Raw genomic sequence first — 27,340 nt, forward strand, 5'->3', positions numbered from 1 at the left:
GGGATGTATTTGTGCGCGTGAGATAAGTACTACAGTGGCGAAGGAACGACGTGAGCAGCGACGAAGACGAAGCAATATCAGCAATCAGAGAACAAAATATCGTGAGTTGTCATTCAGATAATACACATAACACAAGATCATCCATGTCCCTCAAGAGCCCTGGCTCTTCCTCCATGAAGAAAACGACAAGAACCCGACGACGAGCAGCGCCGTGCCTGCACCGACTAGCCCTGGGATGTACAGATACCACGTCCGGTCATCATCGTCCGCGTCCGCGTCGCGCACGCCCTCCATAATCGCGCTCGACAGATCCCCCGAGCCTTTCTTCCGCCGCCGACGCGTCTGCTGCTCCGCGGGCGTAGGCGGTGCACGGTGCACCTCGATCGACGGCATCTCGAGCTGCTGACGCGCGCCCGGGCCCAAAATCGTGCCGCGCCGTCCGCGCTCCCTGTCTCTGTCACCGCTGCCGCTCTCCTTGCCGGACGAATCTGAGTCCGCGTCGGGCGGGAGAAGGGGAACGTCAAGCGCAGGTGCAAGGGCGCGTGCGCGCTCGAAGTAGCAGCGGGCGGCCGCTCGGTCGCGACGCCATGCATCGGTGCTGCTGCCGTGTGTGTGGTGGCTGGCGGAAATCGCGGCCCCGGAGATGCTGCTGCTAGTGTGCGCAGGGGCACGGAGGGAGGAGAGCCCCGCATATGCAGAGGAGAGGAGCGGCGCGGCGGCGCCCTCAAGATGGAGGAGGCCTGCGGCGAGAAAGAGCTGTGCCAGCCCAGGTCCGCCGCCGAGCCGATCGAGGTAGTAAGCGGGCGTGCCAGGCGTAGGGGGCATGCTGGGAGGCACCTGCTTGGGCGTGGAGGGCTCCACGGTGGAGGGGGAGATTGCGGGGACCTCGGTCAGCTCGACAGACTCCAAGGGAGGTGCATGGCTGCTTGGGCTCGGGACCAGATCAGGAAAGACGGATTGGAGGGGGAGGTAGTGTGTAGCGAGGCGGATGGTGGCTGATGGGACATGCGCCTGGTGCCATGCTCGTCTGCGAGGGGTAGTAGGTCATGATGGTGAACTCATAACAGACTCGAAGGGGCTTACACAAAGTATTCGAATGCTTCTTCATATGCCTTTCGGATGTCATATAGATCAAGCGCAAGCAGAACGAGACTAGTTGGGTCCATGTTGTACTTGGACTCGGCCGTGAGTGTCGAAGCCGACGCCCACGGATATGCACCCAGCATTGAGGGCGACAGTGTCTCTGGAACGGGCCCGACAACTAGCGATGGCCAGATCATGGACTCTGCCTTCTCAATATGTATGGTGAGCAAGCGGCCGGAGGCGGTATGCAGCGACTCCATCGAGGAGTAGGACGACGTGAGGCTGAACGGGGGCGCAGAGGGAGGTGAGATCGGACGAGATGCGCCATGTGAGCGGCGGTGGTTAAGCATTGCGAAAGAGTTTTCGTCCATGGAAGAGATGGGCGAAGACAGAGCGGGCGAGGATGAGACAGGGTCGTCAAGTTCAGAGGCAAGCCCATTTTCGAGTGAGGCGGCAAAACTGCTGGAGAAATCTGGGTCTGAGACATAGGCGTACGAAGACTGATTCGAGCCCGCGGAGGTCGTAGAGGTTGCGCGTTCACGCGTGGAACGCGGCGAGGCACGCGGCTCGAGCTGCCAGTCGGAGTTGGCAGTGTCCACGGTACCGTAAAGGCGACCCTGCAACACCAAAGTATGAATATGGAGGATGCGACAGTGCTTCATGCACACCTTTACAATGGGGGCCTGGCCACGCACGCCAGCTACCAAGTGGTTTCTTTCGATGGCGACCTAGCAAGGTCTTTGTGAAGCTTCTGAACAAACACCGAGTACCTAAACGCACCGTAACCTCCTCCTCGACCGTCTCATATGGTACAAGTAACAGCACTGTTGCCTACAACATGACAATGGTGTTCACTATAAGTGTCTCGACGTTGTTTAAGTGGCATTGCGCACTCACCTGGTCATGGGACTGCAACCAGCTCCCAGTCAGGATGTCAGGCCTCCATGAAGCAGCGAGGACTCACACACCTGGTGCCAGGAGTAGGACTGGTAGAACTCATGTATTCTGTCCATATTGCATCAGCTGGAAAGGAGAGAAGAGGGAGGGGCGCCGAGTACATCAATGCGCGCTGCTACCCGAGTCACGTGCTCGCTACCGATGCCTTCCTCGTCCGAATCCTCGGACGCTCTCCTCGCGTGCTGCTGCACCGACGCCATGGCGGAGTCTACCTGGTCCTTACCCTTCCTCTCCCACTCACCTCCATCCTCGTCCTCGTCGGCGACGGAGACAACGTCTCCGACACCCTCACAGCCCCATGCGCTTATCATCCTCAACCAGCCCTTCTCCCTCCCCCTTCTCCATCTCGTCTGGCGCGCATGCACCTGGCATTGCTGCGCAGATGGCGGCGCGAACCGCCTCCACGATGTACTCAAGTGTACCCCCGCGGGTGTCGACGAACGCAGCTTGTGAGTCGACATGCATACGGCGGTTCAGTCCCGCTCAGGCGGTGTGCGCTGCAGGTTACTCCCGGATCTCATCAAGGGCGACCTAGACTCGCTCAGGGGGGACGTGACGGAGTACTATGCGTCCCAGGTATGCCACATAACTGTAAGCTACATTCTGGCATGTACTTACAAGAGTAGGGTGTCCCCATCGTACATGATCCGGACCAGTACTCAACTGACCTCATGAAGTGCATCCATATCCTCTCCGACAAGGAGAAGACAGAGGGCATCACTGTACGTCCCCTCGCATCTACGTGCTTCAATCCTCATGACATCTCAAGCTTACGTCGTGCGTCGTGCGTGCAGTACGACATTATCATCCTAGGCGGGCTGTCTGGCCGGCTCGACCAGACCGTGCACACGCTGTCGCTTCTCCACAAGCTTCGCAAGTCACGCAAGCACATATATGCGATCTCTGATGATAACCTCGCGTGGGTGCTCGACAAGGTGCGTCTCATGCCAGTACTCTGACACCCTTCCTTCAGCTTCCTCCCAAAATGCAGGGTGAACACCACATTAGGATCAATCACGAACTGCTTGGCCCAACATGCGGACTGCTACCTGTCGGGATTGACTCGACGTCGATCACTACACGAGGGCTGCGGTGGAATCTAAGTGCGCTTGTTCTGCATCCCTGGCACTGTTTAGCACTGATACGACTATTGCGCCATATTTACCAGCCGATTGCATATCCTCGTTCGACGGAATGGTCTCAACGTCGAACCACCTCCTCCCCGGCGAGGACGTCTGGATTAAGACGACGAAGCCGATCTGGTGGACTGTCGAGCTTCGGACGCTGCGTTGATCTCGCCTTCCATATACTTATCGCGATATTTAAGTGCTCCCCTTAGACCCATTAGAACTATTTTCTCACAGCGGAAGCGTTGTGACTTCACCATGATTCTCTGTGGGCATCGATGATGATGAATACGTTCGATCGAGACAAGGAAGCTCTGGACAATCGATCGTTCCACGTCGTTGACGTGTTGACGTTTGTTCAACACCAATGTTAATGTTCAATTCAATGTCCACTTCAGCGCCAATCGTTTATATGCTCCAGGAGATCTGGACACTGACTCGATATCTCGACAGATCAGATGGTAGGACGCTCAAGCGCTCACCCCGGGCCCGCAGTCTGACCGATACGTTCTATCACACATAAGTAAGCAGCGTTCTCGAGTGGACGCGAAGATTCCCAGCGCGTCAAACACGACGTATCGTACTAGGACGGATATCTGACAAGTAGGTATATCTGACGCTAGCTGCGGTTGAGCTGCGGTACCTGTTCCTGGAACCACCCGCAGCGCGGCAACAGTACTTGTACCTCTCTAATCGATTGAGGCCCCAATACTGCCCCGAGCACGTTCCGCCATCACCTCTATTGAGAATTCGAGGAGATGGGCTACGCACCTGACGATGAACAGGCCCTCCTAGGTATCGCATCCGCCACTGCCACCCGGCGGCGACGCAACGGATGGCGTTCGACGATATACCTAAGCCTGTTCTTGCTGGGAGTAGTCGGCATACGGAATATTATCCCCTGCGTCCAGCACCGTCGTCAGTTCCATGAGGCTGCCTCCTTACAGAACGCCGATCCCGAATTCGACTGGTACTCTGTGCGTCCTGACGGTGATCATCACGCATTGACGTGCGCTCAGACTAGTTGACTCTCGCCAACAGCTCACACCGGCCTCAGACATCCACTGGACACCCTGCTTCGTCGAATACCAATGCGCACGACTCGTCCTTCCCCTCGACTACCTCTCCCCGGCCGGGTTCGGCCCGAACGTGACGATCGCGCTACAGATGCTGCCTGCCACAGACAAGGCGAACTACAAGGGGACAATCCTCCTCAACCCGGGCGGACCGGGGGGCTCGGGGACGTCGCTCGTCGCGCGCGCGGGGAAGAACCTCTCGCAGATCGTCGGGCCCGCGTACGACGTACTCGGGTTCGACCCGCGCGGGACGGGCGCTAGCACGCCCGTCGCGCAGTGCTTCGCTAGCGAGGCGGAGTACCAGATCTGGAACCTTCAGGGTGGCGGACTGCTCCACCCAGACGGCGTATCTGTCCCATTGGCCCGCGCTCGGGAGCAAGTAGTTGGTCAGCGTTGCGCGCAGGCGCTCGGCGGGAGCGGGATCGAGGACGCGGCAGGGAGCTTGAAGGAGTGGGGCGGCGGACGGTTCATGAGTACGCCGAGCGTCGCGACGGACATGCTGCGCATAACAGAGAAACTTGGCCAGGAGAAGCTGCAGTACTGGGGCTTCGTGAGCAGCGCATGGTCTCGTTCCCGTTTTTGCGACTGCTGACTTTGGTGGCTGTAGAGCTACGGGTCGGTCCTAGGGCAATACTTTGCGGCGATGTACCCCGACAAGGTGGGCCGGCTGATCATCGACGGCGTAATGGATGGGTACAATTACCGAGGGGACGTCCCAGGCGAGGTATGGAACAGCAACCTTGTCGACACCGAAAAGGTCCGAACATCTTTTTTCACATTCTGTCACCAAGCGGGCCCAGAGAAATGCCCATTGTACGAGCCCACCGTGGAGGAGATCATCGCACGTGTGGACGTCATCATGGAGCGTATTTCTGCTGAGCCCGTTGCGCTACCTTTCGCATCGGGCGGGCCGACGGTTATCGGGACAACGGAACTGATTCGAGCGATGTTCTTGGCAACGTACAATCCCGCGGCGCTCTTCGGAAGCCTGGCGGACACGTATGTCGCAGTGGAGCAGAACGACACTACGACGCTGGCGAAGCTGTGGGCCACTGTCAACGGCGGGTTCGCGTGCAGCTGCAAGAGCACTCCAGCGTGGCTTGCTGACTCGGAGACGGAGGCGTTCTACTTTATCGCGTGCGCCGACAGAGAGCCCACCTCGTACGCCCCCGACGACTTCGCCGCTCACCTCGCGAACCTGACCGCAGTGTCCCCGTCTGCGGGCCCGATTTGGGGCCAGATCTATCTGCAGTGCACCGAGTGGAGCGTTCGCTCTAAGTGGCGATACACGGGCCCGCTCGCCGCCGAGAGCACCGCGAACCCGGTGCTGCTCATCGCGCCGCGGTACGATCCCGTGTGCCCCCTCTCGGACGGGCGCAAGGTGCATGCGCGCTACGGCGGATCTGGTTTACTTGTACAAAACTCATTCGGGCACTGCACCCTCTCCGCGCCGTCTCTGTGCACCGCCAAGTACGTGCGGGAGTACTTCGCCACCGGGGCGCTTCCGCCGGAGGGTGCGGAGTGCGAACCGGACGAGCTGCCGTTCGTAGGCACAGTGAAGGACGTCGCGGCGATGTCGAACGAGGATCGGGAGTTGTTGGATGCACTCAGGGGACTGTCGGGTGAGCTGCTGATGATGGGGAACTTCTAACATATCCTTCTAACGTCCTGATGGGGCATGCATAAAATCGATCCTTTCTTCATGTAGACGTCATCGTGTAATTTTCTGCGTTCTTCGCATTGAATCATATGCTGGTATGAAGGAGAGCCACTGCCTTGAGGTCCATGACGAACAGGTTCATTGTACCTTAATTCCAAACAGCTGACCACGTATATCAGACGGTATCTCCTCTCCGTTGATACGTGAAAACCTCACGCGCTCGACACGCGCATCGATCTCCATGATCCTGCCATACGAGGTTGACCTGGTCCAAAGCTGCCATGGCATCAATGTTCGATAATGAAAGATTAACCGATAAGAGTCTAAGAAGGTAAAGATTGAGCTCACCGTCGAATTATACGAAGTCTGGCCATAATTGTCGCGGTTCTCTTTGTAAATGTGACTGCTGCAGGGAGTTGAGAGAAATAAACTTACCAGCGCAGTGACTGCGTGTTCAATAAATTTAGTTAGCCCGTGAAAACATGATTCGAGGCAAGCTATCAGCCTATCACGACGCTTTCAGGCGTGTTCAGGACCATCGCGAGAAGAAACCACTAGAGCTTATGATACTTATGATTATCTATAGCCGCACGGAGTTTGGCGACAACACCGACAAGTTCACGATTTTTGACCAGCGCTAGCGTCTACGAAGTACTGGCACACAACACGAGGCTCGCACCCTTCAGGAGTTTATTTATCCGGCGGATTGCAGATCCATGCGTAATTACGGGATCTCGTGCAACCTTGCAGCGCAGCGAGTCTAATAGGAATATTTGACGTCCACACTGCTCTTGCATGATTAACGATTGAATATGCGCGATGTGAGATTGGAGTGCGTTGAAGTGAGAGCGAGCTCCACATGTGACTCTGCATTCTCCGCGGCCACGTGCACCGTGACCTCCGGCGCGACCTAGCACTGCGTCATCACTCGCAGTTATGCGAATAGAAGTTGCATAGAAGCAAGTTTATTTAAATGAGACTGTATTTCCTTTAGCAACTGGTGTTAATGGAGGTGATAGCTAATAATACCTTGGTACATACACGTAACATGATGCACGGGATATCAGACAGAGGCGAAAAAACTGATAGATGACAACAGCGTCCGAGGTGTTCGGGACGCGAGATAGCAAAAAAGGTGAAGGTGAATACGAAAGCGCAGGAAAGCAACAAGGCTAGACAGCGACGGTCCTAGCATGTACACGTGCTTATCGATAACACTGAAGGCAAGTCTGCTGAAAAGGAGACAAATAGAGAGGCCGAATAAACAAAAATAGGATATAACCACAGAAAAGAGGTCAGTTCAGAGCAAGGAGGACAGCAAGGTAGATATCATGTCAACGTTGCAGAAGAGGAACAAACCGTCAGTTACTGAAATGTGACCATCAGCAAGCAAAAGAGGCTGCGACATAAGTTGACCTCACATGTTTCCGCAGACGTGCGACATTGTATGGGGTGTAGATGGATGCGACGCACAAATTCGCCTTCTTCCCCTGCAACACATCTTTCCTCGAGTTCTTCAAATGCCTCTTCAACGAGTCCGTCCTGCTGAAAACGGACATGCAGCCACCAGCATACACCACACCCTCGAATTCCCACATGTTCGCAGTCTCCAGATCCACCCCAGCCTTGATAGCCTCCCCAAGCGGAAGACCGCCGCACAAGGGTTTATAATCTGGTGGGTAATGGGATTTGACGTGCCGGTGAAGGTCAGCCTTGCGTTTGAAAGGAAAATCACAAAATGGACATGTCTTCGAGCCGCATGGTAGGAGAGGGACCGGTTCGCTGACCTGCACCATGCGCGGTGTGAAGCTGGAGATTGAGCTCGTGGGCGAGGATACCGCGGATTCCGGAGAGATGGAGGTGGAATCAAGACCGACATCCGCCATGGCGCTGAAAAGAGGGTCTGGGGATGAATTGACCGAGGACGACGAATTTGACCACTGGCAGGCAGGAGAGGGATACGGCATGAATCGAGAGCCATGCATTGCACCAGCGCTACGATATGACCGGCAAAGCGAGGGTGGAGAAGGCTGCCCATAGTGGGTGGTTATCGGAGGAAGCGAGTGCTCAAGTGTAGGCCACGGAGCTGAAACATTCCCCAGGGGCAACGGCTCGAGAGGTGAGAAGCCAGAACTGTACGGCGAGGCCTATATGTCAGCATATGATGTTCAGTTACTGAAACACGCACGACAGAGCACGCGCCGATGAAGAGTGAAAGAATGAAAACGGGTCTATGAATGCATCTAGGTGGCCGGCCTGTTGGCCATCCCATATGAAGGTGGAAGTCAAACAAAGGGGATCGGCGAACAAAGAAGAGTTCATGATTGGGACGGGAGAAGAGGAGGGAAGGGAAAGAAATTAAAATGACACGCGAAGGAGAGAGGAGAGAAGACCTGCGTTGGCTGCACATCATGCGGAGGTGAAGAGTATATAAAGGATGAAGGGGAACCCTCACGCAACGAGTCGGTGCAGTGCTCAGTGTGGCCCATCCTTTCCGAAAAAGGCACTTCGGCGCGTGCGCGAAAGGCTGTGGAATCTGGATATCGCGCCGTTGGAATATCTGAGTCGGCCGTGTACCTCTCTTGAACATGCCGAGGCACGGCCAAGAGGTGTAAGGACCTCTTACTCGCAGTGCTTGCCCACAAAGCATTCATGCCATACTGCGTACAGTGAGCACCGGAGTCCCCACGACAGGCCGCTAGCCACTGCGCAATCCACACATCATTCATTTGGAGGCACGCGAAGAATCAGATAAACTCAGCCACCTGGCCGGCTCTCCGCGATTGGTTGAGAAGCTGCTCTCCAACTATCGCAGGCCGCCCGATATCATCTTGGTCTCGTACCCAGACGGTTATCTCATCGCACCCCGCAGATAACACCGTGACGCGGTGATAGGGTGCGACGCCGTTAGATAACCGTCTGGGTACGAGACCAATCTTACTCGCCAGGCATGGGAACATGACAAACTGGCCGTTCGCACCTTCGATGAAAAAGCGTTGTGTCTACATCTTCGGCAGACCTGCTCAGCCTTCAGACAGATATGCTCGTCCAGACCACCCGAAAGTTGATAAAATTATAGAGATTGGATTGGTGGAGAGAGAGGGAGAGCACTTCCGCTCAGGATAATGCGCAACATGGCGCGGGATCACCAGAGAGCACAGTGCAATGAGACCTAGCTGAGATCAGAGGGGGGGATACACAGCCAGAGGAAAAGCGCAATGTACGATATCCAGAACGTGCAAAGGCACGACAAGGAGAGATATAGAGGGGGTGTAAACAGAACCTTCGAAAGCAGACTCGTCGTTATTTATAAAAAGTCAACCTCGTAGATGAATATGTGGGCATAGATGGACGGAATCCAACGGAGTAGTAAGTGGAGACGAGAACCAGAATAGCGCAGAGCAGATGAGAGCAGCAAATCGAAGCCAAGAGAGGAAAAACACGCAGAAGAGAAAAAAGGGATGCGATGTTCTGGAGACTCGGCGGCCATCATCAGTATGCACTAGAAATTCCAAGACAAGACAGCTCACCATCTGTTCACTCCTCGTCGCCTACTCTACGGGTGCGCTCCAGATTGTAAATCGTAATGCTCCCGACGCAGCGCCTCGACCGCAGGAGATGGCGGGAGAGCGAGTCCTTACGAGTGAACTCTGTCATGCATCCGCCATAATATTCCACTCCCTCATGCACAAACGGCATCTTGGCCTCCACAGTGACACCGGCGCGGATCGCTTCCGCCTTCGGCAGACCGCCGCAGAGTATCCTGAGAGCCTTCTTGCTGTGGCTCCGGACATGCCTATTCAGGTCAGACCACCGCTTGTAGGATGCCCCGCAGTACTCGCACTCAGTCGTGCCCGCCGGCGGCGGACGTACCGCCTCGTCAAACTGTTCATTCCGTGACGCGGTGCGCCGGAACTGCGACGACGACGATGGCACCGTTGACGACTCGGCGAGCGCATAGGGCGCGTACCGACGCGTACGCGCAGTTTGGCGCCGAGCTTGTGCCGGACACGAAGGCTTTGCGCGCGAAAGACGTGATGGTTTGGGCGAACAACGCGATGGCTCTGCGCGCGAACAACGCGATGGCTTTGCGCACGAAGGACGCGATGGTACATATTCATCTTCCGACTCCGAGCCATCATGCTCTCCATCCATGTCCTGCTCAGAATCCCATGCTTGTTGTGATGGGGAAGGGGATGAGCCCCATACTGGAACTCGGACCAAGGAGAACTCTGGGAGTGGCGGGTAGCCATAAGATACTGAAGAGGTATAGGACGTCGAAGAGGTGTAAGACACTGAGGAGGTGTAAGATGCTGATGAGGGCGTGTGGTAGTAGTTATCTGCCGCGTTGCGGTGGTGGCCAGAATAGGTGTTACCGGAACATGAAGAGTAGGTAGCCTGATTGTGGCCGTCAGACGGACCAACGGGAAAGAAATGGCGTGGCACGAAGGACAATCTATGTGATGTCAAGTGTACTGGGATGCCGAAGTTGTCATTGTCAATGTGGCCAAACTGGGGCAAGGCCAGGGAAGTACCAGAAGGGGTCCTGAAGAGATGCAATGACATGAGTACAGTGTACACATAACGTGAAGGGTGAAGGCCACGCACATGAGGCCTAGCATGAGTTCAGTAGACGGGACGGATGAGTTGAAGTCGGTAGTGGCCGAGACAACATCCGCAAAGGAATCGAAGGAGGATGTCGATTCCGGACTGCTATTGAAGATAGGAGAAGGCACCTCCGGGAAGGGATTGGATGTGTTCGGGTAGTATGAAGACACGTAAGGGTTCGCGTTGAATGCTAGCTCCTCGTCGAGGGCCTGCATGTAGGTGTTGAGGCGGAGAGAGCGTCCCATTGCAGAGGACAGAGGAGGAAGAGATGCGGGGAAGAGCGACGGGTGTGGATGGAAAGACTGGATGCTTACCCGGCATGTTTTATAGCAATTGAGGGAGCAGAATGACTGAAAGGATGCCCTTTGTCGCCGCCGGAAGCCAAAGTATCGTGGGACAGTTACAACATCCTAAGATCACAGCGTGGTCGGCCAAGCAGATCTGTCCGCAGATGTGATCTTAGAGTGTCTCCGCCGCCGCCCTGGGGCCCTTCGTCATCCGTTGCTGCGTCTCCAGCTCAAGCGCTCAAGGTTCGGCAGTAAGTGGACAATAGCGCGAATGGCAAGGTTATTCCCGCATGCAAGGTCCGGCGGCGGAGGCCGAGGACGACGGAGTTCACCTTCCTTTTCCAATCGTCGTTTGTCTAATTGTAGCATCCAGAGATTGCACAATTGAGGAGCGTACTTGTGGAGGCGTTTCATCCCAGACCGCGCAGAGATTCTGCCAGCTGGTCGATGCAAGGCTGACATATGCAAACCACAAACAATCATACTAAAACAAGTCTCACTCACCCAGAGATCTCAGCTCAGCTCCGTGGCTGTGCTTGCATGCACGACGCAACTATTCGCCCAGAGGCCCGTTCAGTGATGATGCCGCCACTGAACACATTGTTACATAAGCTTAAGGTTAACTGGGTTTTCGAAGACGACTGAGCGCCCTTATAAGTACAGATACCGCCTGCTCGGACGTAAGCTCAGCCGGAGGAATTCCATAAGTTGTGTTTGGGGCGTCGCGCAACTAAAGAGGACACATTCTAAGAGGGACAACGTTAATGACGGTTACGATGCCGAAACGGGAAGGAGACATACCAAGAAAGGAACTACAACGTGCATTACGAGGCGTAGAGAGCTGCACGAGGAAGACGGCGCGGTTCTGGATAGTATGCGAGGCACGCACCGCAGGGTTATGGAGGGGGGAGTTCGACGAGCACTGCACTCGCAGCAGAGCCTTCATTGTACAACACGCAGGGGCAATTCAGTACCCACCGTCCGGCGGCTGGCCGTAGCGTCGGGCGTGTGGTCGCACGAAGGGATGAGATAAAGCCACCTCTGCCGGAGAAAACACCTACACAATTGGCTGAATCATAATTCCCTCGCGAAGACCAACCTCCTCCAGATACGCTCGACGAGACCGTCCAAGATTTGATAGAGTGATAGAGAGAGTTGAAGAGATTGGATTGGTTAGGCAAGAAATAGAGTTGCCTCATAAATGTACAACATCCCGGCAGATCACCGGAGACGGAGCGATAAGACCGAGTGGCAAGAGGCGAGCACACATCACAAAGAAGACAAATCATCCACGAGGAAGATCAGATATACAACGTCCGAGGGGCACGGAAAATGCATGAGGAACAGGATGACGAAGAGTGAAAGCAGGAGTCCACGGTAAAAAATTGAGTATACACAACAATTCACTGTGCCCGGCGGGTAAATGGTTGTGTATAGATGAATGGAATATATGGCCGGAACACAACAAAGTGAACAGATCGGAAGGAGATCGAGATTATGACGGACCAGATTCAGAGAGGGAATTGGAGCCAAGAGGAATAGGGCAATAAGAAATAATAAACAGAGGGACGCGACAACCTGGAGCACGACTATGGTCAGCATGCACAGAGACTCCTAGATGACGAGCTCACCGTTGATTCACTCCTCATGGGGACGTTCCAAGTTATACGGCGCCGTAAGGCTTCCCACGCAGTGCTTCGAATACCTAAGATGCCGAGAGAAGGAGTCTTTACGACTGAACTCGCGCATGCATCCGCCATAGAATGCCACACCCCCATACACGTACGGCAACCTGGCCTCCACATTGACGCCGGCGCGAATCGCCGCTGCTCGAGGTAACCCACCGCAGACATACCTGCGCGCGGCCGGACTGTGCGTCAGGACGTGTCGCTTCAGATCCGTGAACCGTGGAATTTCCTCTTCGCAGTATTCGCACTTCGTCTCCCCCTGCCGCGGCAGACGCACCGGCCCCGCAATCTGCTTGTTCCGCGCTGCTACCCGCCGCAACGGCGTGGAGGGTGAGGACGACAGGGCGGAGGGCGAAGACGGTCCGGCAAGTGCAGAGGATGTACTCCGCGCGTATGGAGCGTGTTGGCGCGTGTTCCTCGTGAGCGTACCTCGCCGCCGAGGAACACCGCGCGAGCTTGACGATGCCTTCAGCGAGGGCACGTATTCGTCTGACGAGCCGGAGTCCTCGCTCGATCCATCAGCGTCCTCCTCCGAGTCGTGTGCCTGCTGCTGGGCGGTGGCATTCGCTGCCTTGGCGCGAGACGCGCGGGTCACAGGCAAGGGCGGCAGTGAAAGAGCCGAGATGGGGGAAAGCACCTCGGCGGGAGATGTGACCGAGGAATGCTCTGAGAATGACGCAGAATAGTTTGAGGGTGATGAGGGCCCGTTGTGCGCGTTGTGGTAATCATCTGCACCACCATGGTGGTGGTCTGAGGTCCTGAGGGACGGGGAGTACGGGGAGTGGATCCGACCGCCGAGACGGGAGGGGTTACCGAGGAAGGAATCGTATCCATCAACCGGTTGGCCCAGGAACGTATCCCCAACAAACGGGCGCCCCCGCGGTGAGGTGCTATCCAGGTTTCCGAAAATATCGTTGTCGAGGTAGTTGGGGACCTCGGGGAAGGTCAACGAGGAACCAAAGGGGGTCCTGAATACATCAGAGCACAAGCATCAGTGGGAGCACATACAGTAGGGAACGAGAGAGCCACGCACATGAGCCCGAGCATTGACCCGGCAGAGACAACCGAAGGGGTATAGAAGGCGAAGGACGCGCCAATGTCGACAGAGTCAGATGACATTGTAGAATCAGGGCTTCCATGGGGTGCGGGAGACGAGGTAACACCGAAAGATATAGGTCCTTCCGAGTACATGGACGCGTAGGGGGGCGCGTCGAATGGAGCCTCGCAGTCGAGGGCCTGCAGGCAAGCGCTGAGGCAGTGGGAGTATTCCATGGCAGAAGGAGGGGGAAGGGGTGCGGGGGAAGAGCGCGGGGCGCAGATGGAGAGACAGGATGCTTACCCGGCATGATTTATAGCGATGGAGGGAGCAGGAGATGGAAGGGACGCGGGGGCGGGCGAGAGAGACTGTGGGACAGTTACAATGCTATAAGAGCACGTCGTGTAGATCCGTTCCAAGATGTGCTCTTACAGCAGGGTATCTCCCCCGCGCCTGTTCCTAATCTGTTCCTAACCTTAACCCGGTGGGTCTCGTACCCAGACTGTTATCGCAACCCTACCACACATCCGGGGCGGCCCCCTACTTCGCACTTAGCTCTCAACAGCCGCTCGAAAAGCCGTGCTTTAGTCTCGAAGCTAGTCTCGAATCCAGACGGCAGGTAGTACGTACACAGTATTGTCCCTGGGTCGCGGTGGCCACCGCGCTTGGCCGGTGACCGACCCGTGGTACCTTCCCACGCGCGGGCCGGTGCCCCTCGGTATATGCCGCCGGTGACCATAACGCGCCGTGTATGCCGCGCGGCCCGTTTGGGCAGTAGATACCTATTCTAGCAATAGTTGCCATACAGACTTCCTCGCAGCCTCCCTCCCGCTGCGCGTTGCTACAGAGTGAAGCTTGCCAAAATCCCTCCCTGTGACATATGTACGGGTCTGTACACGTCTGCATATGTGCACTATCGGGGCGGCAGTGGAATCGTACTCGCACGTGATCGTGATGGTTCCTTGGTGCACTGCTGCTTTCTTGACGCAATTTCTTCTTGTGTAGTACTGAGATCACTCGAAAATCTGTATTGCAAAACATGGGACAAGTTTGTATTGTACACTAGAGAAGTTTCTGTACAGTAGAAATAAGGCCATTGTAGATTAGACAAAAGGAAGAAAGAAAAGAAAACACCGGAAAAGACTCTGAAGGACTAGGAGAGAAGGAAACATCCAGCGCCGCCAGACTCTGTGAGGTATTCACAGAACTTGCGTGCTCTATACCTCGGGTGATACTTCTCTTCGAGGACGCGCAACGCGAGTTGGACGGACCAGCGCGGCTTCTGCGAGAGCTCAGTGATGAGCTCAATGATCTTCTTCCGACGCCCACCTTCCGTTTTGAGGGCTGCATTGTTGTGACGCCAGCGGCTGCCCCACTTCTCCATCAGCTCGTGCACGGGAATGTGCCCACCGAGTCCCGCCGTCCACTCTGTCCAGACGTCCATAATCGTGCTCACCGGTTGGTACCGATAGGATGGGAGAAGCTCCCCCGCTTTCCAGACCCACGGCTCGTGCTTGTTGAAGGCATCTTCACCATACATGCACTGAAGCTCTTCTCGCCGAGCTGACTGCAGACCGGTGTATGCCAGTGCCGCAACAGGTGGAACGAGCCCCGGAACTGCCAATGGTGCTGGAGCAGCCGATCCTGTGGAACCAGATGAAGTGGCAGTTGTGATGGGCGGCACTGAACCGCTCAGCGTCTCGGTAACGGACGCCGTGATCGACGGTATAGTGGGTGTTGCCGCGCTGCCTCCGGGCCCATCGCCACCGTGGAAATTGATTGTGATGGTGGGAGGGGCGACAGCCGGAAGTGCAGCCGGTGGTGCAGCAGGGGCTGAGGTTGTCGGGCTTGGATTCGGGGCCACAAAGGCCGCTACAGAGACAATGATGCAGATTAAAACCATGTTAACATTTCCGCGAGTGAAGACCCATACCTGGCTTTGACTTGCGAGTGCTTTTCGAGTTCACCAGCATGCCAATCATGCCTTCCATCTTGAGAATTTGCTGCGACATGTCCGCCATCTGCCGGTTGTTCTCCTCATGCTGCCTCTTCTGCTCCATAAGGACACCGGTGGTTGCACCTCGCAGGCTGGTTATCAGATGCTCGGGAAGGTTCTGGTATGCTACGCGGGCCCGCTCTTCTGCTTCTCGGATGGCGGGCATCGCTTCACTGACAAAGCCGTGAAAAGCAGGAGTATTGAACAGCGCAAATCCGAAAACGGGGGCAGAGGGATGCATCGCGCACAGGAGTGCCGCATCTTGAAGCAGAACGCGGCGCAGCCATACCAGAAGTCGGAGGAAGTGGCGCAGGGCGTAATCTTGAGCCAGTGGATTCTCTCGAACTCGAGCTTCGAGAGCGACCTGCTCTTGCTCGACCCAGGGGAAAATCTGCGTGAGGAGTTCAGGCGGTGGATCTGATGGTAGCACAGCTTGATCAGTGACATGGGGCATGCATATATGTGGCCAACTACTCACTGAGAGCATCGCGCGGAAGGCAATACATCTCTGGCTTTTGACCATTGAACATGGCCGCACCGAGCAGGGCATCCACCGGAAATGTCCGTTCGTAGCACTGGCAGAAGGACCCGTTCTCATTCCATCCGCTGAGTGCTTTTGTCCTGCTGATCGTGGCACCATGTGCCCGCGCAGTCTGCGCGGCATAACTCCGGCCGGTGTGCGTGACCTTTGTGATCGAGATCTCATTCTCCTTGTGAATGCCTCTCAGTCTGTCCCGGTGGTCTGGAGATGAGAGCTGGCTCAGTTGGCACTGCAAGGAATGAGCAGGCAGAGCGGGCACTCACTATCATATGACATAGGGGCTGCAGGTTGTTTCCCCCAGAACACATGGTAGGCATACCAGTCGCGGTGCCCATACTCACCACAGTCCGTATCGTCAAAATCTGGGAGCAAGTCAGGCAGTGGTAGATGAAGGACGTGAAAAAAACTGAAGAAGAGCAAGGCCAGCCCTCCGACAGGGCAGAGCTCGACCTCTCGGTGGCGAATAGCACCATGCTCATCTAGACGGCCCTGCTGGTTGTGCTTGGCATTATCTGCCAGTGCGGCAAGCACCTGATAGCAACATGAGCACTGTCGACATCCCCCTCGCATGCTTGACTCACCGGAACCCTGTACCCAATGCGAACATCATCCATGGGGATCGATGACATGAACAAGTCCGACCACTCAAGGATGCGGGAGCTCTCCCCACGGAACGCCGTTGTTGACGACAGGAGGAGCATGGCACGGTCACGTAAGCCCAGCCAAACTTGCTTGCTGCCGGAAACATCGGACAGGCACCAGATCGAGCAGCACCTGAGCTCCTCTGATGTGTAAGTGTCTTGAAACAAACATCATTTGTCAGTCAATTGTGCCTTTGTGAGCTTCGGTGAGCAAGTGATTCTCACCTCCGGAGCTTCCCACAGCTTTGAGAGCCTGCGCCTTGTCGATGTGCTTCAGTTCCTGATGCTTTGCGGAAGACTCCGCGGTGCGGATGCGGATGTCTGAGCGCAATGAGAGCTGTGCATCGGGATCGTCCTTGTACAAATAGGCATTGTTGCGCCGCCAGCTCTCAAGTGCGCTGATCACCTGCGAGACGTGCGATTTGCCTACGTTTGATCCCGCGATCGTGTCATTCTTGCCATATCGGCGCTGTGATCCAAGATGTGTGTCAGTCGGGGCGATCACCATCGCAAGGCATCACAGAGGGTGGTTCACCTTTTCACGAGACATCTCATACTCCAAGAAGAAGGAGGTTTTGAGAGCAGTGATAGGAAAAGCCAGGACAGGCACCTCCTCGGGTGCCTTCTGATGGTGCTCGGCCTGAAATGCTGTCCAGTACTTGATGTAGTTTTGCACGTGGCAATCGTAGCTCGACCCGGTTTGCTTGTCATCTTGGTCCAGCTTGGCCTTTTTGACGCGCGTATCGTGCGACTCGAGCTCCAGTTGCGCGATTGACTGCTGGAGTGAACTGGTGACGGCGGCAAGCGCAGCAGTGCCGGGCACGATGCGGGGAGGGCCAGGGCTAGTGACAGCGCTGCACGCGGAAGTGGGGTGCAGAGGTCCTTCGCAGTTTGTCGTCTGCAGGCCCGGGACCTCAGGCAACATGACGGGCGACCATCGCGGCACCTCGTAGTGCACAAAGGTGGATGCAACGTGGTGCTGGGCGAGACTGCTGATGGCGACCTCGCGCTGCAGCTTCCTCAGGACCGCAGGTGAAGGTGGGTCATACGAGACCACCCGGTACTGCTGTGGCTGCAATGGTTCCATCATTGTGCGACTCGGCTGAGATTCCTCAGTGCATGGGACAGAGGTTCAGAGGTGTGTAGGCAGATGGAGCGTCTTCACGGCAAGCTCTTGATGTGGTGCAGGATGCCACATCTGAGTGGTACAACAGAGCTCTTGCGGGCCTCTGCCTCCTGTAGTGATGTGGCTGGGAGAGTGAGGGAAGTTCTGCCTGAGTGTAGTTAGAATCGTTGGGGATGCTCGAGGACCGAAAGGGGAGAGACTTACACCCATGTAGAGCTATGGATCTTTCAACGTCCTGACTGCCCAAGTCAGACGTGCCGTGCACCACTGTTTGGGGGGAGAACAAGCTGGGGGCCTTTTATTCAATGGCGTGAAGGTGGCGGTGCGAAGGGCACGATCAGGGACGCCACGGCGGGGTGCGATCGCCACGGGAAATTTCAATGGTCACAACACGAGGCAGGTCGCGAAGGCGGCAGGATGAATGGCAGCCAAAAAAAATATTAATCTGTTCGTACGGTAGAAAGACGCACTGCTGGCATCACTGGCAGCCGCAAATTGAGTGTGTACGGTGGCCGTGTTTTCTTCAGTCACAGGAGAAATGGGAATTAAGACAGATAAGATGTACAATACGGAAAAGATGAAGACAGGGAGGTCGCAGGGCGGCACGCGCCTAAGAATATGGCATGGCCAGTTTCAAGTTCGCGTGCTTTGACAGAGGGCGGGCGCCACCAAGTGCACGAACAACTCGCGCTGCGAGAGTGAACACGATGCTCGCCGATGTGTTCACCGGCTGCAAGCGTGAGGGATGAGCATGTCGGCCCATCTGATGCTCATCGTTCTTGCCTCCAAGAAAATGAAGTGACTGCCTGCTGCCTTTTGCCGTTGGGCGAGACAGTTTTGAATGGTTCAGCTGGCCGCATGCAGGACGGGCCTGCACAGGTCGGGCGTTGAGTGTCGGGGGTGAACGCGCTGCTTGACGTTGCCTCGGCCGCTTCTTGACGTGTTTGTTGCCTCGGCTCGAGCTCGCGTGAGGGGCATGAGGGGCGTGAGAGAAAAGGCTAGGACCACTGGAAGAGGCTGGAACTGCTGGAGGGCGGCAACAGCAGTGGCGGCGATGACGATGTGATGGCAACATCGCAGTGCGGGGGGCGGGGCGCGATGTTGCCTTAGGCATGCGCGAGCCTCGTCGTTGCCCTGGGCGCCCGCTGAATCTGCCCGACCGTGCTTGCCGCTTTTGGGGGGTCACCAGCCGAGTCCTGATGACCGGCGTGTACAGGGCTGGTGACCCTTCGATTTCTTTTAGGGGGGGTCACCGCCATGGTCACTGGGGTGGAGCGGTGACCCATAATATACTCTATATACCAAGCTGTCTGGAAGAACTGTGAGAGGTGCGAGTACAGTAAGATTTTAAACTCCGAGTATACCATATTGGGATGCCATTTGCCACGTGATTGTGCTATTCTTTAGCACAAATATGTGTTTCGCAACAGAAGTGCAGCAAGAGAAGTCACAATTTTTATCTCTGAGGTTCATATTCTTGCATGATCCATCCTCACATATTTTCTGAGGTATTCTTGTGTGCTGTGCTTCATCTAGGTACAGGTGGACTGTCTCACCTTCATGAGTGAGGGGGGATCATGGGGTTTCTAGAGGTATTGTTTTGAGAAAAACATACATGGCATCTCAGCTAATATTCAGGATGTCTCTGGACTTCAGAATCCTCGTGCTTGACGCGATTGCAAGTGGTGGCAAGCACTTATGCATGACACTATCCCGTGACCCATCCGAATATGGTATAGTCGGGGTTTGAATTGTTACTGTACTCCCTCCTCATACAGTTTTGGTGACTGGAAATGAGTCTATCTCAAAGCCCAGATGGCAGGTGGTAAGTACAGAATACGAAGTACACTGGGCTGTTTAAACTCCGAGTATACCTTATTGGGATGCCATTTGACCACCTGAGCTCCCTGCAAAATGCTCGAATTGCAGCACAAAAGCACTATGTCGCACCCGAACACTAAGAATCCGCAGATCCATGTCTCGGATATTTTCTGAGGTTCACTTGCCTGAGATATGTTATCTGCGGTGGCAGTGCGTGATGAGCTAACAGTCTGGGTACGAGACCAGACTCCTCCGTGGAGGGCTGAGGAAGGTGCGACGACTTCCACCCACCTCCGCAATCCGACCAAAAGGCTCTCGAGCCTGACAGACATGCTAGTGTCGTGAAAGAGTTGTTCATGGTGCCAAACACAGCCAAAAATGTGCATGCAGAGATTGTGCACTCTCGCGACGTGTTATCAAGCTTCATAGGTGTTGGAAAGTAGCGCCCAAATTTCTGAAGCTCCAGAAATTGGGGAGCGCCCAAGGGCAGACAAGCCGAGGGCATGATTACAAAGAAAGACAAAGAAGGAAATTTGCTTATATAAAGTGGAGCGTCTAGAACTGTATATATACAGAAATCTATTTTAGGACGCGTAATCACGCGCCCCGACACATCTTGACCCGCCATCACTACCTTCCTATTTGGGAACTAAGGCGCGATTTCTAACAGGTTATGAGCCCCGGCTCTAGCCAATAAATACTTGGATAACAACAGCCCCTATTGTGGCTACAAAAATTGTTACCCCCTTACTAGTACGAGAACAAATAATGTCGACCAGCGCTGATAATACGAGCAATAGCAATGCTTACCGGATCCCGCTCCTGAAGGAAGACAATTGGCTCTCGTGGAAGCGCCGCGTCGAGGCCATCCTTAATGATAAGGGTCTCCAGGAGTATGTGACCGGAAAGACACCGAAGCCACAGCCAAGTAATGACCCGGCCAATAGGGCAGCGAGAGAGGCGGAGATTAGCGCCTGGGGAGAGAAGGACCTCAAGGCCCAGAACGTAATTGTGCTATCGCTGGGAGATTCCCAGATGGTGCACATCGCTGGAGCCGAGACGGCACGGGCCATGTGGGAGCAGCTTCGCACAGTCAAGGAACAGCATGGAATTCTCGCGCTGTGCCGGCGTTTTTACCGGATGCAAGCCAAGGAAGAAGATAATATCTCCAGTCATATTACACAGCTACGACAGATCCAGGAACAACTCCACCTAATGGGGAAGGTTGTTTCTGACGAAGATTTCCGGCTCATTCTGGCTACCTCATTACCGGAGAGCTGGGACTCTTTCCTCAGCTCTTACTTTGGCGCTGTGGGCGGCAATGTTGGCGCCGAAGGTGCTGACAACGTGCGCCCTCAGTTTACATCACAAGAATTGATTGCCATCATTCTTGATGAAAATAGGCGAAGGCACGAGCGTGGCGAGTGCGGTCAATCCTCGGACCAAGCCATGGTTGCCAAAGGAAAGAAGCGCCCCTTTGGGGAATACAAAAAATGTTCGATCTGCGGAAAGCCGGGACATCTTGGTAACGAGTGTCGGCACCGCGACAAGGTCAAATGTATGAATTGCGGAAAATTCGGGCATAAGGCCACGGATTGTTGGGCTAAAGGCGGCGGCAAAGCCGGACAGGGCCCGCCGATGAAACGGCAAAAGACGGAACGTGCTTACGAAGCGCGCGAGGTCGAATCGAAAGAGGATGAGGCAAAAATAGCCTACGATAATGATAGCGACACTGTATCTCTCGGATCTGATGGCAAAATCGCTTCTTTCTATGAGTGGTTTGCCGACTCCGGGACAACTTCGCACATTACAAATCGTCGTGAAGTCTTCGCGACCTATCAGGCGCTCGAAGATCACGCGATCACGGGCATCGGACCGCAACCAACGCAGGCATTGGGCTGCGGTACGGTCGATGTCGAAAGTAAAGTAGGAGACCGGAAAGTGAAATTCCGTCTCCACAGTGTACTGTATGCGCCGACAGCACCCAATAGCCTCCTCTCCATCACGCGTTTGGACGACGTGGGAGGAAGAGTACTTATGGGTAATAGTCGCGCAATACTAATAGATAAAAATAAACACACTCTTGCTATAGGCAAGAAAAATGGACGACTATATTCATTGAAATTGCGTCCAATAGTTCCACAACCTGCACGAACCTATACTGCTAAGGAATACGGCCCGCATACCTGGGAAGAGTGGCACAAGATCTATGGCCATATCGGGAAACCAGCGCTTATGCGATTATATCGTGAAGGGCTTGTTGATGGCCTAGAAATCTCGCCAAGCCCAGATGAAATCAATTGCGAGGCGTGCATCCAAGCAAAGGCAACACGGAAGCCATTTCCCAAAGAGACGGACGAATGCAGCAAGGTACCCGGAGAATTAACACACACGGATGTGTGGGGACCTGCGCAGACAGCCGCTCTACAAGGGTGGAAATATTTTATTACATTTACCGATGATTACAGTCGTCGAAGTACAGTACTATTTATGAGGCATAAAGATGAAGTAACTGAAAAGGTAAAGAATTATATTACCTATATCGAGCGCAAGTTTGGAAATAAACCCTTGCGACTCAGGCTCGACAACGGTCAAGAATATATGAACACCGAATTAATTAACTGGTGTCAAATGAAAGGGATCGAGATGGGTCCGACTGCACCATACTCACCATCCCAGAACGGAGTCTCTGAGAGATTGAATCGCACACTGCTTGGACTAGCGCGCGCGATGATCTATGCGAGAGATCTACCTCGTTATCTTTGGGCTGAAGTGATTGCTCACGCAGTCTATATTAAAAATAGATCGCCTACCCAGGCGTTAAATGGGGCAACTCCCGAAGAAAAATGGAATGGGACGAAACCAAATATCTCGTACCTACAAGAATTCGGTTCCCCCGTATGGGTCCTCACGGAGGACGCAACACTATCAAAGCTAGCGCCCCGTGCCAACAAGTATATTTTTGTTGGATACATGGACGGACCCAAAGCCATCAAATATTATGATGCACATACGCGCCAGATTAAAATCTCGCGTAATTTCCAATTTTCTTCGAATTCCCCAGACCATTTGCCCGGCAACGCGCCTCACGTGCCACAAGAGCAAATAGGATCCGATGTACCTATCCTCACAGCACAGCGTGAGGGGGAGCAAAATATATTTCCGGGCACTTTACCTAGCAATGCGTCAGACGTGCCGCATGCGGAAAGAAGACCCGAAGTCCCAAACCTCACAACAACCGCAGACGCGCGGCGCGAGGGGGAGTTAGGAACTTCCACGCCACAGTCACCTGCCAAAAATCCGCGAAAGCGCAGACAGGATGATGATCCTGATCAACGCGAGGAAAGCGGGACGGATGCACCAAGCCAGCCCAGACGAACCAGAAGAAAGACAGTTCGGCATGATTACCGTCTAATGCACGACCCAGAGGCAGACGAAGATCTGGATAATGATCCAGATAAATCAAATGCCGAATTAGTCTATATTGCGATGAGCGCCCACGGAAATGCGGATGCGGATGAGCCAAAGACGCTCAGTGATGCCAAGAGATCACTCGAGTGGCCCAAATGGGAACAGGCAGTCCAGACGGAACTCAATCAACTACAGGGTATGGAGACTTGGGAGTTAGTGGAACCTCCCGAAGATCGAAAACCCGTAGGAAATAAATGGGTTCTAGTTAAGAAAACAAACAAAGAGGGTGAAATAATCAAATACAAAGCCCGCCTGGTTGCGAAGGGATATTCTCAAATCCCAGGCATGGACTATACCGAGACGTTCGCGCCCGTAGTCCGCCTCGAAACCATTCAAGCTATCCTCGGGCTAGCCGCAATCTTAGATTGGGAGATCGGACAGATGGACGTGAAAGGCGCCTATCTCAATGGAACTCTCAAAGAAGAAGTGTATATGTGGCAACCCGAAGGATACAGCGATGGAACATACCGCGTATGTAAATTAAAGAAAACCCTCTACGGGCTAAAGCAGTCTGGCCGAGAATGGAATATCGTGCTGAACCGCAAGTTACTAGACGCGGGATTCAAGCACCTATTCTCGGATCCATGTGCGTACATTCGGATCAAAGGTGATAAGATAGAAATCGTCACCGTTTGGGTAGACGACCTATTAATATTCACCAATGATTGCGCACTGATGGACCAATTGAAGAGGGAACTCCGAAATATGTTCGAAGTTACCGACCTTGGCGAACCCCGAAAAATTGTGGGGATAGAAATTGAGAGAGACCGTTCAAAGCGGACAATCAAAATCTCTCAGACAAAATATATTGAGTCTATCCTACACAAGAATGGGCTTACGAACGCCAACACGGTCGGGATGCCTCTTGATCTAAATACAGTGCTTGAAAAAGAAGAACCCGAAACTGATGACGAATGCGACCGAGACAACGGATATGCATCGCTCGTCGGATCACTGATGTACGCGGCAATTGCCACGAGACCAGACATTGCTCACGCCGTGCAACGGCTTAGCTCATTTACTGCCAATCCCGGAATGGCTCATTGGACTGCTGCTAAACGCGTCCTCCGCTATCTATCCGGAATGCGAGAACTTGGAATAATCTACGGGCCAATTGCAGATGTCAAGCCCGAAGATCAATCCATATTTGTGGGCTACTCAGATGCAGACTATGTGAACGATATCCGAGATCGCAAATCAATCTCAGGATATTTATTTAAATTAGGAAATGGCACGATCACGTGGAGCTCAAAGAAGCAAACCATGGTCGCGTCATCCACCACGGAAGCCGAATACATGGCATCCGCCGAAGCGGCAAAAGAAGCCGTGTGGCTCCGAACACTATTCAAAGAAATAGGTTTCGAGCAACAAGATCCTACAATTTTATTCGAGGATAATACAGCGGCGATCTCAATCGCACGTGATCCCCAATTCCACGCGAAATCAAAACATTTTGATGTAAAGCATCATTATGTGCGCGAAAAATTGAGGGATAAATATATTGATATCCACTACTGTCCCACGGAGGACATGATAGCGGATATCCTAACAAAATCACTCCCTAAGCCGAGGCACGAGAAGCTCACAAAGAAGCTCGGAATGCCCATCAGCTTGAGGGGGAGTGTTGGAAAGTAGCGCCCAAATTTCTGGAGCTCCAGAAATTGGGGAGCGCCCAAGGGCAGACAAGCCGAGGGCATGATTACAAAGAAAGACAAAGAAGGAAATTTGCTTATATAAAGTGGAGCGTCTAGAACTGTATATATACAGAAATCTATTTTAGGACGCGTAATCACGCGCCCCGACACATCTTGACCCGCCATCACTACCTTCCTATTTGGGAACTAAGGCGCGATTTCTAACAATAGGGTTGAAGTACCGATAAGCTAGAAATCAAACAATTTCTCGTCAAGCTTCGGGATACCAAAATGGGAAGGAAAGATACCTAGAAGGGAAAGAGTTGTATTGACACCCCCCACCTACCGATCAAACCACCAGTGCACCACCCATCAAAGGGGTAGTAATTCCATGCGAGATAATATATGCTACACCTACCCCGTACCGACTAATCAACTCTAATGTTTGATGTCTAGCCGCGAGAATCTCAGACACCCTTCTCGACTCGGGTGCCTGCGACTCTAACATCTCAGTGGGCTCCTCTGGATTTCTGACACAGACTTATGCCGAGTCCTCGAGCTTGGCCGGAGAGAAGATGTGCAGAAGCGGACTCCACAGGTTCCGAGTCTCCCTCGAGGCCGCCTGCTCATGCAGAGATGCAAACCGCCAGAGATTGAGTGCATGCGCTTGACATGCTCCTCCGCATTGAAACATGGTACATGATGAAGAGGCCACGGTTCCATATTTAACTAGGAGCTCGCTCTTCAGGCTATGATGAAGCAAGGCTCGTGCAGGATTCGGTGCGGGGCATCACTCCGAGTCCCACTGCCAGTGTAGGAGGCCAGTTCTGGAGGGACCGCCCCAGGTTCTACATCAGCCACCAGCTGCAGTGCACCCGAAATATGAGCTCTATCTCTTCTGTCACTACTGCTCAATATTCAATCGTAGCGGCGCGAGCGCCATTCCCCGACTCCGACGGGGTGCTCACGGTTTTTGTATGAGCAAGGGTGTGTGATCGATACGTATAGTACAAGTACAGGCATTTGTGATAGTTACAGTAATGGAAAAAACTAGACAAGCGAGGCATCATCGTCGTCGCTGTCATCCGAGTGGCGTTGGTCAGGCTCGGAATTCGGTCGGAAGACTCCGAGGAGGGGCATGGGCTCGTCTTCGAGGAAGCCGCGGGGCATCGATCCCGGATTGGCGAGAAGGACGATGGATTGGATGTTGAGGGAGATAGTGGTGTCGGCGTTTTCGTCGTCGAGTTCAGGGTGGCTCTTGATGTACTTCCCAAGAGTGAAGAGCAGGAGGACGGCAGACTCTGTGGAGAGATCGTCGTGGATTTTGGGAAGCATCGATATGGAGCGCATGGAGAACTTGAAGGGCTTACACCCGTCGAAAGTCGACACTGCGGGAGGAGTGAGTTAGGGCGCATGTGCGAGAAGGTTGGGGGCGATCTTACCATCTCGATCGGCCGGCAGCACGGGGGGTGGACCTGCAGGGTGCGTTAGCGAACATTTTGTAGTGCGAGACGTCACGTACCGCGTTGTGCGTTCACCGGAGTGGCGGGAGCCATGCCGCGGATCTTGGTTGGAGTGTTTGAGGTGCCAGTGGTCAACCTTGTCGAGAAGGAGAGGCCGGCATGGAACGACGGGAAGACGAGTGTTCGTCTGTTGAGAATGGCACCCAGGACGGCGGCCGCACGTGGCCAGGTGAGTGCTGATGGTGCAACGCAGAGTTGACGGCTGCGACCGCTCGGACTGATCAGGTCGCTGTGGGTAACGGAGCCGACGACAGAGAAGAGCGTGAGATGGGTGCTCGTCTTGAGCTGAAGGTAGTCGGAGGCTCCGATGGTGACAAAGTGGAGTGCTGTGGGGTCTGCGGTCGCGAGATTGATGATGTCATGTGCGGTGGCGATCGAGACGTGGTCCAGACGTCTTTGGGGTCGATTAGTAGTATGGCAGAAAAAGCAAGGGCAAATGGACATACTCGGCGATGTTCGAAGGGAATGCCCTCTTGAGATACACGGGTTGCACGAGGACAAACACGTTGTTCGTGGCACGTGTCACGGCGAGTGTTTCTCTGCAAGAAAGTGTCAGTGTGAGTCACAGTGGATAATTGCCAAAGGGCGTACCTGAGTTTCGACAGCGACTGGAGCACTTCGGTTCTTGTATATATGGTGCAGTTAGTGGAAGTGTCTGTCTGGTGGCAAACAGCGACTCACGGTGTCCTGGTTTTCTCGACGTGCTTTCCTTTGTTGCGGTAGGGCTTACCAGGAGTCTCGTCGGGTCGGTGACTGGCGTGAGCATCGTCTGCGGGAGTATCGGATGCGGTGGAGTCAGTGTGTGCTGTCGGCGAGAATCTGCAAAGAACTGCATGTTGGCTGGTATATGGCGGTGAGTGGGTATGAAGACTTACATGTCGTCGCTGTCTTCGGGCTTCTGCCTTTTTGCGGGTGAAGGCACTGGTGCGGACGGTGACAGATGCCTCATCTTGCGTTTGCTGCCAGTGGTGGTTGCAGGAGCATCAGTGACGGAGGCCATGGTGGCGGTTGCGAGAGGAAATCGGGCGAGGTGGGAGTTGTTCGCGGTGCGACTGTTGGGGCATG

General features: G+C 54.4%; 9 protein-coding genes across 9 annotated transcripts; 3 read left to right on the top strand and 6 right to left on the bottom strand.

Moving 5' to 3' along the window:
- Positions 1-150: 150 nt before the first annotated feature.
- SCP_1200360 (hypothetical protein) lies at positions 151-2,096 on the bottom strand (the record flags this gene model as incomplete). The annotated part of the gene is made up of 6 exons (XM_027762923.1): positions 151-1,027; positions 1,084-1,700; positions 1,752-1,811; positions 1,864-1,914; positions 1,981-1,992; positions 2,052-2,096. 6 exons carry the CDS (start codon positions 2,094-2,096, stop codon positions 151-153), a joined length of 1,662 nt encoding a protein of 553 aa, XP_027618724.1.
- Positions 2,097-2,238: 142 nt separating this feature from the next.
- Positions 2,239-3,333, top strand: SCP_1200370 (Thiamin pyrophosphokinase 1; the record flags this gene model as incomplete). The annotated part of the gene is made up of 6 exons (XM_027762924.1): positions 2,239-2,489; positions 2,544-2,616; positions 2,667-2,762; positions 2,835-2,975; positions 3,032-3,143; positions 3,209-3,333. 6 exons carry the CDS (start codon positions 2,239-2,241, stop codon positions 3,331-3,333), a joined length of 798 nt encoding a protein of 265 aa, XP_027618725.1.
- Positions 3,334-3,925: 592 nt separating this feature from the next.
- SCP_1200380 (hypothetical protein) lies at positions 3,926-5,894 on the top strand (the record flags this gene model as incomplete). Its single annotated transcript, XM_027762925.1, has 3 exons — positions 3,926-4,144; positions 4,209-4,793; positions 4,851-5,894. The coding sequence occupies 3 exons, from the start codon at positions 3,926-3,928 to the stop codon at positions 5,892-5,894; spliced, it is 1,848 nt and encodes a 615-aa protein (XP_027618726.1).
- A 1,374-nt stretch (positions 5,895-7,268) lies between these two features.
- Positions 7,269-8,225, bottom strand: SCP_1200390 (hypothetical protein; the record flags this gene model as incomplete). Its single annotated transcript, XM_027762926.1, has 3 exons — positions 7,269-7,271; positions 7,325-8,036; positions 8,092-8,225. The coding sequence occupies 3 exons, from the start codon at positions 8,223-8,225 to the stop codon at positions 7,269-7,271; spliced, it is 849 nt and encodes a 282-aa protein (XP_027618727.1).
- A 1,215-nt stretch (positions 8,226-9,440) lies between these two features.
- SCP_1200400 (hypothetical protein) lies at positions 9,441-10,756 on the bottom strand (the record flags this gene model as incomplete). The annotated part of the gene is made up of 2 exons (XM_027762927.1): positions 9,441-10,449; positions 10,512-10,756. The coding sequence occupies 2 exons, from the start codon at positions 10,754-10,756 to the stop codon at positions 9,441-9,443; spliced, it is 1,254 nt and encodes a 417-aa protein (XP_027618728.1).
- Positions 10,757-11,351: 595 nt separating this feature from the next.
- Positions 11,352-13,758, bottom strand: SCP_1200410 (hypothetical protein; the record flags this gene model as incomplete). The annotated part of the gene is made up of 3 exons (XM_027762928.1): positions 11,352-11,389; positions 12,532-13,454; positions 13,520-13,758. The coding sequence occupies 3 exons, from the start codon at positions 13,756-13,758 to the stop codon at positions 11,352-11,354; spliced, it is 1,200 nt and encodes a 399-aa protein (XP_027618729.1).
- Positions 13,759-14,675: 917 nt separating this feature from the next.
- On the bottom strand, positions 14,676-17,790 carry SCP_1200420 (hypothetical protein; the record flags this gene model as incomplete). Its single annotated transcript, XM_027762929.1, has 7 exons — positions 14,676-15,394; positions 15,456-15,935; positions 15,997-16,260; positions 16,323-16,590; positions 16,641-16,858; positions 16,926-17,169; positions 17,236-17,790. The coding sequence occupies 7 exons, from the start codon at positions 17,788-17,790 to the stop codon at positions 14,676-14,678; spliced, it is 2,748 nt and encodes a 915-aa protein (XP_027618730.1).
- A 2,625-nt stretch (positions 17,791-20,415) lies between these two features.
- SCP_1200430 (hypothetical protein) lies at positions 20,416-24,753 on the top strand (the record flags this gene model as incomplete). Its single annotated transcript, XM_027762930.1, has 1 exon — positions 20,416-24,753. One exon carries the CDS (start codon positions 20,416-20,418, stop codon positions 24,751-24,753), a length of 4,338 nt encoding a protein of 1,445 aa, XP_027618731.1.
- Positions 24,754-25,802: 1,049 nt separating this feature from the next.
- SCP_1200440 (hypothetical protein) lies at positions 25,803-27,275 on the bottom strand (the record flags this gene model as incomplete). The annotated part of the gene is made up of 7 exons (XM_027762931.1): positions 25,803-26,140; positions 26,195-26,227; positions 26,275-26,669; positions 26,722-26,814; positions 26,867-26,899; positions 26,957-27,094; positions 27,151-27,275. The coding sequence occupies 7 exons, from the start codon at positions 27,273-27,275 to the stop codon at positions 25,803-25,805; spliced, it is 1,155 nt and encodes a 384-aa protein (XP_027618732.1).
- Between the last annotated feature and the right edge of the window lie 65 nt (positions 27,276-27,340).

The sequence above is a fragment of the Sparassis crispa genome (assembly GCF_003851025.1).
Source record: "Sparassis crispa DNA, contig_000010F, whole genome shotgun sequence".
Lineage (NCBI taxonomy): Eukaryota > Fungi > Basidiomycota > Agaricomycetes > Polyporales > Sparassidaceae > Sparassis > Sparassis crispa.